The sequence below is a fragment of the Melospiza melodia genome, chromosome 6 (genome assembly GCF_035770615.1).
Source record: "Melospiza melodia melodia isolate bMelMel2 chromosome 6, bMelMel2.pri, whole genome shotgun sequence".
Classification (NCBI taxonomy): domain Eukaryota; kingdom Metazoa; phylum Chordata; class Aves; order Passeriformes; family Passerellidae; genus Melospiza; species Melospiza melodia.
In genome coordinates, this window is record NC_086199.1 from 72,762,382 (window position 1) to 72,776,199 (window position 13,818).

The following is a 13,818-nucleotide window of genomic DNA, read 5'->3' on the forward strand; positions in this document are numbered from 1 at the left end:
CATTTCCCAAAGAGTTGAGAGTATTTTCTTCTTTTACTGTATCTACTTTTGAAGAGTTGACTGGAGTTGGTAGAGTTTAGCTAATTGCCATTTGCCAGTGATGTGTCAATTAATTATTTAGTGCGATTTAAAGGGAAAAATCGAAGTATACAGTGATTCACAGCTTGTAGGTATTCATTTTAGCATCTCTGTGGTGAATGGAGTATTGGGACCCAAGGATTTATGGCATTCTTCACTTGGGAAAACTTCTGAAATGTGGTACCTTTTTCCTTTTGATATAACATTTCTGGACTTTAAGACAAACTGTTTCATGAAAATAACTATACATAAAGTACAAAAAAGTAGTTAAAAATCAGTTAAAACAGAAGTTGTTTAAATATAAAAACAACATAGGACTCTAAAACTCTCATATATGATACTCAGATATGGCACAGTTTATCATATTTTGAAATGCAAAACCAGAAGTCCATTTAAAAATTTGCATTGGCAAATGGAATTGTCAAAATCAAACAGGACTTGCTTATTGAGCCTGACATCTTCTTTATGCCAATGCTATTTGCTCTTGCATCTTCCTGTAACATCAGTAGCTGACAGAGACAGTATCCTAAAATAAATTTTTTTAAAACTTTCCGTGACTTTTATATTACTCCAAGTACAAAACTTCAGTCAATGCAAAAACTATATCTTGATTTCAATTAAAGTTCTTTGGAAGTTTCAAAATTTTCTTTTAGATCCTAAGTACGACCCACATGAAGATTGGATGTTTCCAAAGGAATCTAAAACACTTGAGACCTTTCCTTTAGCACTAATAAGGAAGGGATATTTGCCTTCCCTAAATTCCTGTCTAATTAATGTGGAAGGCTTACAGTGCTCGTCCCTAGTGATGCTTTAAGGGCATCACCCTTAATCGGACTGGTTTTGCCCATTAACTCTTGGGCAAAACCCGCGCTGGTTTGCTGCTGCAAAGAGAATTTGAGGAGGAGCGCGGAACCGCCGTCCCTTTCTCCGGGGGTGCCGCTCTCCCGGGCAGACCCGTCCCAGGCGGAAAAGCGCTGTTTGGATGCTGGAGAGGCTGCGCCCGGCTGCTCCGGGCAGGCTTTTATCGAAACGCCTGCTCTCTGCCCGGGGAAGTTTCTGTGCATTCCCTGCGCGGGCGCTGCCTGGGCCGGGCTCTCTGCTGCCCTGCCCTCTCCGGCGGGGCGGGACGGACGGACGGACGGACGGACGGCTCCGCTCCGCTCCGCTCCTCCCCGCTCCGCCCGGGATGCGGGGCCGGGGCGCGGGCGGCCGCAGCCGCTGGGCGTGAGCCGAGCCATGGCCAACGTCAGGGTGGCCGTGCGGGTCCGGCCTCTGAGCAAAAGGTGCGGAGAGCGACGCGGAGGGGCACGGGAGGCTCGGGGGCCGCGGCAGCGGGGGTGGGCGGGCGCCGCGGGTCCTGTCCGGGTGTCGCGGGTCCTGTGCGGGCGCCGCGGGTCCTGTGCGGGTGCCGCGGGTCCTGTCCGGGTGTCGCCGGTCCTGTGCGGGTGCCGCGGGTCCTGTCCGGGCGCCGCGGGTCCTGTCCGGGTGTCGCCGGTCCTGTGCGGGCGCCGCGGGTCCTGTGCGGGCGCCGCGGGTCCTGTGCGGGTGTCGCGGGTCCTGTTCGGGCACCGCGGGTCCTGTCCGGGTGTCGCGGGTCCTGTCCGGGTGTCGCCGGTCCTGTGCGGGCGCCGCGGGTCCTGTCCGGGTGTCGCGGGTCCTGTCCGGGCACCGCGGGTCCTGTTCGGGTGTCGCCGGTCCTGTTCGGGTGTCGCCGGTCCTGTGCGGGTGCCGCCGGTCCTGTGCGGGTGCCGCCGGTCCTGTGCGGGTGCCGCGGGTCCTGTGCGGGCACCTCGGGTCCTGTCCGGGTGTCGCCGGTCCTGTCAGCCGGGGCGGGATCAGCCGCAGCTGAGGGAGGCACGGCACAGGAGGGGCGGCAGCCTCTCGCCGCCTCGCTAAGTAGCTTGGAAAGTTTGCTTGGAAAAATCACCAGTGGAGCTGTTAGGCTGACTTCCCTCTTCCTGAGCTCCCCGAAACAGGCCAATTGTTACACAGGGTCCAGGAGTCTTCCCTTCCCCTTCTGTTGTTGCTGTTTTTTCCACGGGAGGCAGAGCCGGATATTCCCATTGTCGCTCAGCCCCGCTCCCTCCCCGGTTTACTTGGCTCCAATGGAAATCCCAAAAGTTACATGTTACAGCTGGAAGACAACTCCCGCAAACAAGAAGATGCTGTAGCACAATGCTCTGGTGGTATTTGTAAATAATACGTGCTTAAAACCTTCCAGACTTTGGAAATTCGGAGCAGAAAAGAAAGAGAAAAAGCCAGCAGCCCAAATGTCAGCGGCTGGTGATTTACTCCTCCTGTTAAAGCAATCCCATAGCACTCCAAACAGGAATGGTTTGAAAAGTGGTACAAGCTCTGAGGGCCAGTCTTTGATTTGATGCTGCCTTTCTTTTTGGTACGAGTTTCTCGAGTTGTCTTCTGACTGCACAGACTTTTGTGATAAATAACTCTTTCATGCGGTAGAGAAAATGATTCTTGAAGAGTTGCCCAGCCAGAAAACTAGCCTAGTCATTTAGCCAGCAGTACACTAGCGTATTTTGGAGTCTTTTGTTCTTATTTGGCTATGGATTTTTATTTTATTTTCAAGAAAGGACACCAGAGAGTTCTGAATAAAATTTAAAATCCCACCCAAAACAAGCCTGCAAGTATTAATAGAAAAGAGAAATGTGCAAACTAATTTGCATGTTTTCAATACACTTTGCCTTTAAGTCAAAGCTAACTGATTGTAAAAATACTCTGTCCATAATTTTAGTTAAAATCATGCTTGGGTTGTATAGCTCTGATTTGTTGTTCAGTGGTGAACAGAACAGATTTTAATAGATACTGGCCTATTTTGAGAAGAGCTGCAGCATTGAAGTAAGCTAAGTTTAACCTTTTATTGCTTGGTGTTGCTTTAGCCATGGATATATTAGTTGATTTTTATCGTGACCTTCCCTCTCACTAGATCCTCCTTGGTGAGGAATGTTGTAGCACATCTGTCTTCATGTTTTTCTGGGGCGGGTTTAAATAGCACATAATATTGAATATGTCATTATAGCAACAAACAGCACCTGTAACTGTCAGATAAGGTGAGAGAAACAGGAAAGCCTTTGGTGTAGTCAGTGTGGGCCAGCTGTTTGGAGAGGAGAGCAGGATCAGAGAGGCGGGCAGCTTTCTGCACATGGGAGGAATTAATCTGAGGCTGAAACAGAAATGTTTGTATGAAGGTGAGAGCGGAAACTCAGGGGGTAATGGAGAGAGAAACTGTTAAGTAATTCCATCTATTCAGCTCGTGGGGGTGTAACAGATGGGATGGAAAGGGAGGCAGAGACCAGTCTCACGGTGTTTGACCCCAAAGGCAATAGGCCAGTTGATCCTTCTACTGTGCTGCCTCAGCTGAGGTCAGCAAAGGCATTTTAAGATGGATTTTTATATTTTATAAATGGGAAAAGGAAGTGGTTGTATATCCTCTGTGAATAGGAGAATTTGCTTTCTGGCTTTGAACAACATGGTTCAAATGTAATGACTTAGAGGCAAATGCCAAATATATGAATGCTTTGAGTAACCTTGATAGACATGGAAAAAAAATTCTCAGTGGGCTTAAAAGTCTGCTCTCTTCCATCTTATACTGTTTCCATACTGTCCTCACACAAACCTCCTGCTACCTTTGCACACACCCTCTGCAATTGCCCTAGCAGGGTACCCATATTGCCACAGCTTCTATGACCTTTTGGGTGTTTTAAAAAAGGAGACTTCCCACAGTAAAAATTTCAGTTCAACTGGATTGGAGTACTGTACTCTATCTGCTTGTACATTTTCTGTTACAGCCAAAAAATACTAAACCTGGCTTTTAAGAGTATCAGAAATTGGAAAGCTTCAGGCAAAGTCTAGAACTCATGGGTCCGTTGGTTTTTTCAAGACTACCATGCAGACTTCCTCATTGCTGCTCTTTGTTTAATTTACAATGGCAGATGAACGTTGGCTTCGCGTCTGAAAAATTACTTCAAATTCAGACATTAAAAAATTTTTAATGCAGGAGCTGTCAAAATTTTTGTTATTTAGCACAAGGCAAAGAGTGGTCTTTTTGCTCTGCATCTGTATGGCACCTATCACAGTGCATTCTTGGACGGACAACTCCTATGGCCAAATAATCCATCACAGATATAAAACAAACTTGGTTACACAAAATGCAGGTTTTTCATTGCCTAAAGTTTAAACAGCCCATAGCCAGTGTTCTTCATAATGCTATCAGTCATTCTGTAACAGACTAAATGAGTTTTTTATCACCAAAATATAGTGTTGGGTGTAAATTCAGTCAAATATTTTCCCCAGAGTAACATTTTAAAGTGTTTATTACACATTTACTATTCTACATACTAAAAAAGATTTGTTACTTTGTGGTTACATGGATACTTGCTCTGTGTAAATATGTTTCCCCATTGGAATGAAATATGGAAGCTTTAATGGGTACATTAAGTTGTCTATAGCCATAGGTAACAATCAGGTATTAAATAGGAGCTGGGAACTGATGAAATCTCTTTATGGTTTATTTCCGGACATCCTAATGCTTGATCTATTGGATATCAGGCTTTTGTAAGGAAAGCGTAATGTTATTTTGGCTGTCAGTCAGAAGCTGCGGATGGAAACACTCTGAATGTTAGCTTGTAACTAGGTGAAAGTGGAATGTTGTTCCTCTTTCTTTTTTGATTGCTCTGTGGAGGATGCCAACGCTGCAATCTGCACTGTGGTGCTGTGATAGGACACCTTACCCTCCAGAATTGGAAACAATGTGACTTGCTGAGAAAGTATTCAAGTATTTCAGTACTGTGTCCAGGGCTCTCCTTGTGCTTGAGTAGCTCACTTAATACACGCTGGGTGTTTGTATGCTACAGAAACCCCTGCAGTATTCAGCAATAGTACCCTGAAGTTTGGTAGTTACTTGTGCAGGACCAAGCAAAACATAAAACATATTCTGCTGTTGAAAATATCATCTCCACTTTTCAGCTGCTTCTCTAGCCCAAAAAGGAGAGAGCTCTCATTTGAGAGAGTCTTTTTTGGTGTCTTTACTGACTCACAAATGAACTTTCCCATCCACTATGACCCTCAGAGGCATGTCACCTGAAAGAGTTGCTAAACATCGATCCAAAAGCTGCCCTTTGTCTTTTTTTCTGCTTTGTGTTGCTTCTGAGATGTAACTTGAAGCCTCCTGGCCAGTTATGCATTCCCCAGTCCTCTCAGGAGTTCTTGGCCTTGTCCTCCACGCTCTGGCAAATGAAAGCATCAAAGAAACACCTGGGCAGTGCCAGGTAGCAAAGCTGAACCACACTTCCAGCTGTGCAGGTGTTTGCTGTCACAGTCTGAGCTGCAACAGCTGTTTTCCTCGTTACTGCTGCTCTGCACGACATGTTCCTCTAATTGCCTTCCTGGAATGCAGCAGTTAATGAGGCTTGAGGACAGGTTGGGATGGAGGAGTTAAGTTTGAGGTCTTAGGAGCTCAGGTGAGCTCGCCCATGCCTGGGAGGGAATTTTAGGGAAGGTTTCTCACTCAGAGTTTCCAGAAAATGGCTTGGTGTGGGAGGCTGACCTGAGCAGTGTGCTGACCATAGCTTCACTAAATAGCAGAGAAAGGAGCTCAATTAATGGGTGCATCATGATGTGAGTATTTTAAATCCATTTATATTTAAAAGGAAACGTATGTGGAAAATTAAGATTAATTTCAGGTCATTTTTGAAATGATACAAAGTAAATCACTATTGGTTTTTACTTTGTTAGCTAGTCTCTGCTGTGTTCTATCTCCTTTGTTCTTTATAATTCTGCTATAGTAAACAAAGAAAGGATTATTTTGCAAGGAAGACTTATGGCTGTTTTATAGACTGTGTTATCAGCTGTTTTTCATGTTCATGTGTAACCACAAGAACTTGGTGGCAATGTGGTTTACTGCTGACAAGAGTGATAACTTGTAAATTTTGTAGAAAACATTCCTTGAATCTTATGCATAACAGATGTTAAATGCTTTATCAAAATAAAATTAAAGCAATAGCAGATTGCAGCTTGTTGTTCTCCTTCTTATATATTTTCATATATATATATTCTTTGTGACTTTGGTGCTGTTGCCCTCTCACACATAGAGAAATGGCAGACTTTTATCTACTTTTATATGCTGTGGTAGTTGACTAAGTGTTGTTCCTCTCTCTCCCTCTGTTAAACATGAGTTTTGGAATTGGTACCTGATGGTGGGAGAGAGTTGTCTCCGGCCTCCAAGACTCTTTTGCTGTTTGAAAATCTCTATGAACTGCATTAGTTATGCATTGCTAAGGATTTCAAGTTTCTTTTCCACAGTATAGCTAGGATTTTTAAAAGAAAAGTTGAGATTTTAATTTTGGTTTTATAAAGGAAATCCCTCTCCAAACAAATGTATTTAAACATTTGTATATCCTGTTAAGGTTATATTGACATACTTTCCTCCCTCTCTTAAATTAGTTATTTTCTTTACTTAGTCCATTATTAAAATTTTCATGTAAGCTATCATTGAGGTGGCTGCCCTTTTCTCTTAGCATCTGTACTTGGCATTAGCAGGTGGTTTCCATAAGCCACATCTGTTACTTAATAAGGGGTACAGCATCAGCAACTTTTCCCAGATGTATTTTTCTTGAAGTTGCATGAACCAGGTTTTCAGAGTTTGATAAAGGGCAGGCTTTCTAGCTTCCTAAAAGAGCAGAACTCTGCATGACCCTGAGATGAGATCAGCTGGTCAGAGCCTGGTGCTGATGGCACTGGGCTTGTAGGTTTGATCCCTATACAGGCCATTCACTCAATAGTTGGTTTCAAGGAATGAAAACTGACTTCTGCATCCACATTCTGGTTTGCAGGGAAAACATGGCATTTGTACAGGATTCCTTTGATGAAAAAGTCTGAATTATACTATGTCATTGCTCAGTAAACAGCTGTGAAATCAAGGGTAGATGAAATTGCACTGACTGGAATGTAGCCTTGTTTTACATCCTCCTTATTTCATGCTTTTTTTAATGCTGGTGGTATGACAGATGAAAAAGACATTTTCCTCTCCCCTTCCCTCCTCCTGTCCATGTCTCTGCATGAAAAGAAAACATCACTATTCCACAATTCAAAGCACTGCTGTATCAGCAGGAGTATTTCTGCCTTGGATTTATCAGGGAAGATGCCTCGTGTTTATATCTGCACAAAATGTTCATATTTTTTTTTTTTTTTGCTATATAGTATTTGCAAAGGAGAATGAGGAAAAGCACACAAGAATAATACTAATCACTAAGACTGGTGATTTTTGACTTTCAGATTAGTTAGGCATTCTGAGAGGCAATGAAAGCTCCATGCTGCTGGGAGGAGCCTCAAAAAATTACTAGAGCAGCCTGTCTCATATAGCAGCGTGCTGTCTTGGTGAACTCTGTGTACTTGGCTTCAGTAGAGAGTTTGGAATTATTTATAAACATCTGTTCTGAATTTGGTAGGAGGATTGCTGACCAGCTGTGCGCTCCCATTTGCAAGACGCAGTGAAACAGTTTTGACTTTAAAGAGAAATGTCCAAAATGGTATTGGGTAATGAGAATAATGAGAAACACTGAAAATTAGTCTTAGATAATTGATACTCATTAAAAAAAATCCTGCATTGATCAAAGTGAGGATGTTCATACTATTAACACCTCAGCTTTGATGGGTTACAGCAGCAGGTATAAAGGATACACATTAGCTGAATGCTGTGTTTGGGAAGTTGTGGTTGGAGGTACCTTGACTTGTCAGTAGAGTACAGAAGCTCTAATGGCTGAAAACTTTGACATTTTTTATCATTTTTGATGGAGCAGCATGGAGTCTCAACAGGTATATCCTCAACCCATTTTCCTGTGATAGTGTTCTCTGGAGAGTAACAAAGATGATAATAAGCCATGCATGGTTCCTCTGGTATTTTTGTTGGTCAATCTCTCCAGAAGTGCGAAGATGGCAGCTGCTCAAAGATACTTCTGCCAAGGCTGCCAATAAACAAGAGTGAGGGACAGTGTACAACATACTGTTAATGGAAAGAAAAGAGAAATCTGACCAACTAAAGTTTTCCCCATAAAATCTTTAGACTTCATGACCAAGGGAAGAGTTGGGCTTGACTTCTTTCAGGATTATACGCAAGCTGCAGGCGTGGTGCTTGCACAGGTGTGCCATTAGATGGCACAAAGTGTCCCCAGGTACAAGTGGTAAATGTCCGTCTTACTTGTAGGCTGTCATAGATGTGGGTCATGTCCTGGGAAGTGACAGTGCAAGAGCCATCAGGAGTAACTGCTGGTACACATCCTGCCACAGAAGGCTATGTATTTTTTCTGGAAGAGCCTCTGCAAGAGGGGAGGGATTGATATTCCTGACATTATTTTTGAGGGACTGTTTCAGTACAGATTGAGATTCGGTTTGGAATTAGCTTGAGTGGTGGGAACTGGCAGGAAAGCATTATGTACTTGCAGTCATTACCTTGCAGGGTTATTTTTGAAGCTTCTTTAAAAACCATTTAAGACTTTTCTTGTACTTGAGTTATATATATTGGCTTTGGTATGTTTGATTACTTTGGTGAGTACTTTGCTGGGCTGTATTTTAGAAGTTGTTTTGTTGCATGACATGTCTACTCCTAATGACTACAGTATTTTTGCCTTATCACATGTACATGTTCCTAAAACAAACAGGCAACTTTTTTAAAAAGTCAGCTTCCTTTGTTCTCCAAGTGCCTGTTATTTGAGAGGGCGAAGGAGAAGTGTGGCAAATTTTAGGATGTATAAAAAAACCAACTTCCCCCTTTCTTTCCACCCACTGCTTCCTCCAGCTCTGCATACCTCCTTGCACTTCTGTGTCTGAACTCATCTCACTGAGATTCAGCAAGCTGTGGAAGTGTCCCTCTAGAGGGTCTTGATCCTTCCATCATTCTTTCCCACCACTCATTCTTGCAGTGTCTTTGTCCCTGGGGGTTGCATTAGCTTTACATCCTGTCGGCAAAAGTGATTTTTCATAGCAACAGCAAACGATATGAGATTCCCTTTGGGCTGCCTGTATTTTCTGGACTGTTGTAGCAGCTTTTTTTCTGCCAGGTCTCCCTTGTAGCTCCCCATTACAGCCCTGCCACTCTATTCTGTATTTATGTCAATGTTCTGTTGCTGGGTCTGCAATTCTGTAAAGCTTTGTATGACTGAGAAGATGCAGGTCTTTCCTGGGTCAAGCACCATTAAATGGTGTTTCTACAGATTTATCTTGGTACAGGTAATTTGTTTTAGTGGAAAATAATTTAGGAGAGGTATTTCCCAAACACAGCATGCATTTTTCAAGAAGTGGGGGAGAGGAAAAGATGGGGAAAATAAATGTTAGGGCCACAGTGACTTCTGAGCAGCAGAAGTGAAATGTGTCACTAGAGAAGTGTAGTTTGAAGTTGATTTTATTGGTACAAAAAGTACAGTTTTCATACCTGTGGAGCAGAGCATCCATTCCTAAGCATGATGGGTTGCTTTATCATTCAAATGCAAACTGTTGCACTTGTGTGTGAGACTGTACTGACAAACACAGGTTTTGCTGAGAGAGCTTTTGTACTGTTTGCAATTTGGAGTTAAGGTCAAAATACCTAGAACAGCTGTGAGTCTGTTTTTCCTCCTGGGCTTTGTTTCCCCAAGCTCTCTGTTCTGTACCTAAATGGAGCATGCTATAAACATGTGTTTACAGAGAGCTCAAATGCAGAGTCCGTAGGGTTGGTGGCTGCCCCGGGCAAGGCTGCTTGCTTTGTGCCCCTGGGTCTCTGGCTGCAAGCTGCAGCAGAAGGGAAGGGTCTCCATTCCCACCACCACCACCTGCTCCTGCCCTGTCTCTTGCTTTGGCTCAGCTGGGTTCAGTGTTCTGAAGGGCTTGAGGGGCCTGTGACACATTGGTTATTTATTTTGGTGTGAGGGCTGTTTTCCTGATCGCGGCTGATCTGAGTCATTGCATGGGCGTGTGATTGCTAGAAAGTAGAAACACATGTGGGAGGCTGGAGCAGCAAAGAGGAATTGCATCTTTTAGCAGCAGTCTGGAGTTAAGGTAAAAGTCTGGATGCTGTAAATATGCAGAGCTAGGGGAGATTTTAGTTCTGTCCCTGTTTTCTGGTGGCTTTCTTGTTTTGTGAGACTCAAACAAGGGCACTTGATTGCTGCATCATGCTTTATGGCTGCATAGTGTGGAAGCTTTGATACTATCTGGTGAAAGGCAGCAATTTCATTTCATGTTATTTATATTTTACTGGTTTATGTTAATTTTAATGTAAGTATATATGTAAATATGAGTATAATTTTTTTAAATCCACTATTTTTTTGTATCTCAAAGGTTTTATATTTGGAATTTCTTCTTTAATCTTTAGTGATGACTGTAGCCTGTGAAAGCATCAGTCTATAAGGACTCACAGAGTAAAGTCACTTTGTCATAGGGTTATGTGCAACTCTTGTGGACTGAGGGGAATGAGTTTCATGTAATTATTACAGCTTGGGTTGAAACCACTCTTTGTTGTTGAGGTTGCCTTACTTCTCCAACTAGAGTATCCTGGCATTTAAAATGATTAAAATCTTTTCCAGATTTCACCCCTTTGAGCACAAATGCTCTATTCATTAATGCCTGTTTCAGACTTAAGGTTGCTTAAGATTATTTTTAAGCTTCACCCAGAACAGTTCAGGGTGAACTGTGAACTGTTCACCCAGAACAGTTCAGCTGCTGCAGGAGATAAGGCTATGGGGGAATTTTGTTCTAAAACATATAAAAGCTACATAAGAGGACCTTTTATTTGAATTCCCCAATTTATTTTAAAATTTGAAATCCTATGTGATTCCCATCTCAATCTACCCATTTCTGCCCAAGTTCTAAATAACGAAAACTCTTTACTGTGCTCAGTGAAGACTTGTAATAGTGTAGCAGGTAAAAATTTTAAGGGATCTGCTTTCTCTCAGCTGGAATTCTTCAGTGTTGACCAAATAATGCTTGCATCATCCCCTAAAGTAAAAATAACACATTGTTTGAGCATTATTTCAAGAAGTTGAGCTCAGTGTTGTACAAGTCACAATTGAAGCCCAGGAATGGGACCTGAGAACAAGATCTTCTCTCTGATTTATTCTCAGTAATCTGTTTGCTGACCTCAGCACGTGTCCAGGAAGAAACACTGGTTTACTTGTGGAGTATAAAAGTAATCTTGGGTTAGACACTGGAAGAACTGACAAGAAGAGCAGGATTATGAATCTTTGGAGCAGGGACATCAGCCTATGACTGGCTACAGTGCAGCAGGAGAAGGGACACAAGACATGCAGAGCAGTTGAAGACTGCCCTGGCCAAGGGGGACATGATGTCACTGAGAACACACAGAACACACCTGTAGGGAATGATGTGTGCGTGTAGGAGGAGAAGGATAGGAGCTCAGTGAACTATTTAGGCTGGTAAGAATGGAGCATTAAGAACTGAAAATTAGGGATGCTGATGGGATTGGGAAGCAGGACAGGGCCAATGTCATGCTTGGGCAGTGAAGGAAAGGGTATATGTAACCAAAGCAAGCTCTCTTCTAAACAATCCCTCTGATTTTCTCTGTCTGCTGCTCTTAAGAAATTGTGAAATTCTGTCAAAATGTCCCATTGCCTCTTAAATCAGATCTGCTGTATAGGGTAAATGCCACTTTGTCCATTAGCTCACCTGGCAGAGATTTGTGCATGGATATCAAGTCCCCTAAGTAACTTACAGTGGAAAGAATTTGCTTGTCAAAACATTTATAAAGTTACACATGTCCAGGATGCCAAATGCATCAGTTGCCCATTTCTAGCTTAGGTACTCCCTGCCTGTATCCTTAGGCACTGTTCCTTGTTCATTTGTTCTTTAGGGAGCCTTATGAGACCTTGGTTCTGTGCTCAGCTGTACATAATGCAGCATTTGGTACCCAGCTGCACATAAGGTGTTTCCCTTTCTCTTGGGGTCTGTCTGGGGCTCTGGTGACTGATGTGTTGAACAGCTGAGCACTCATAGCTTAACCAAAATCTCTGGGAGCCGTCCTTATGTTGTCTATGTGAGGAGTCGCGTGTAAATTTGTGCTACAGGAAATACCAAGTTCAGTCTGTCTCAAGGAGGGTACCTCAAAAATCAGCGATGTGAAGCAAGAGACCTCAGGGTAAAGCACTATTTCTGTCTGCAAAATGGGAACAGCTATGCTCAGAAATGTGCTTAAAACCTCTTTATGCTTGGTAAGCTCAAATGCCACAGTGATGGTCTTCATGGAAGCCTTAAGTGTCCTAAGGCAGTGTTTTGAATCTTGTTTTGAATCAGAAAGCATGGGGTAAAAACTGAGAAGTGGAGAGACCCAAAGGCAGGGGATGATGTGCTTTTGGCCACCTGAATCAGAGTCCACAGTGCAGGCAGATTGTAATTGATGGGGGACTAAATACTTCTGCACACATAGAAGGGAATCTGTTAAAAGTCTGGGGCCAGGAGTGAGCAGCTGTCAGCTGGGCTTCAATTTTCTAATTCTTGTTTCATCTGACCTCATTTTTAACTGACCTCATGATACTGATCCAGGTGATTATCAGGAGATGTATATACATCTAACCCCAAATGACAGTGTGTCTTCACCTTGATTTTAATAAAATTTGACAAAAGTGCACTAAGGAAAAAATTGTTTTTATTTCTAAACCAATTTCTTATACCTTTACAATGATATTAGGCTTCAACAAAACTTCATCAGAAAGTGTACCACAAATATAAAAATATAGAGGAAATATAAATCATCTTTGTCTTGCTCTTAGTTTCTTAAAGTTTGAGAAATAGGACACTGACCTCTTCTTCCTCTGTTCTATCCTACTATTTATTAAAAAATCCATTATAATTCTTGAGAGGGATAAGTAAGAGATAAGAGCATCCTTATCTTCAGGTAGCTATCCTGCTGTCAGCCCAGAAATAAAATGAATTTGGTTTGGGGGGGGGTTTGTTTGGTTGGTTTGGTTTTTTTGTTTTGGGATGTTTGTTTGTTTGGTTAGTTCTGTTTAGCTTTTTCCACATCCTTTTCTCATTCTTTTCTAACGTGAGCCATTTGGATGTGGAAGCTGTCTGTAGTAGTCAGTCACAGCTGATTCCAGTGACAGATTTAGACAGTATATATGAGTGCATGGTCCTTTGCACTTGAGGAACAGTCCTGTTCATTTTTATTTCATGACAGTTCTTTGGTTTTATTGTTTGTTTGGCACTTTTTTCCCTAAAGAGTACTTTTTGAGGACTACAATTCTTAAATAGAAATAAAATCCCAACAATGTATTTAGGAAAAACACTTCAAAGCCCTTTAATCCCCACCTTATTGGGGTTTTTTTTTAGCCCCCTGCTTTTGGGATACCTGAATGCAGACCTGCAAATGCTATTTTATGTCACAGCGTCTCATCTACGTATATCTGAAGTTTCTGTTTTATAGCTCTGATTTGCAATTTACTAAAGTAAACATAAATTTATGAAGTTTAGAAATTTGAAATGCACCTTTCTGTTTCTTTGTATTTTAAATGGATTTTTTAAAATGTGTTCTGTTTCCAGAGAGAGAGCAGAAGGAGGAAGAGTGATTGTAGAAGTTGATGACAAAGTGGCAAAAGTCAGAAATATAAAGGTATGCTTTTTGTTGTCTCCTCTTTCCCATACAAGAATCCTGATATCCTGATAATTTTCTCTGTTTGCTTGCCTATTGGATCATTCTAACAGAAATTTAAACTGGCACAGCCCTAGAATTATTGCAGC

At 42.5% G+C, this 13,818-nt stretch overlaps 1 protein-coding gene across 2 annotated transcripts in view; it reads left to right on the forward strand.

The window, feature by feature from the left end:
• The first annotated feature begins 1,295 nt into the window (after positions 1-1,295).
• Positions 1,296-13,818, forward strand: part of STARD9 (StAR related lipid transfer domain containing 9) — a 91,882-nt gene continuing 79,359 nt past the window's right edge. For both annotated transcript variants that reach the window (XM_063159115.1, XM_063159116.1), the window contains exons 1-2: positions 1,296-1,361; positions 13,621-13,690. In XM_063159115.1, the coding sequence (XP_063015185.1) occupies positions 1,315-1,361; positions 13,621-13,690 (117 nt within the window). In that variant the 5' untranslated portion in view covers positions 1,296-1,314. The remainder of the gene's footprint in view (positions 1,362-13,620; positions 13,691-13,818) is intronic.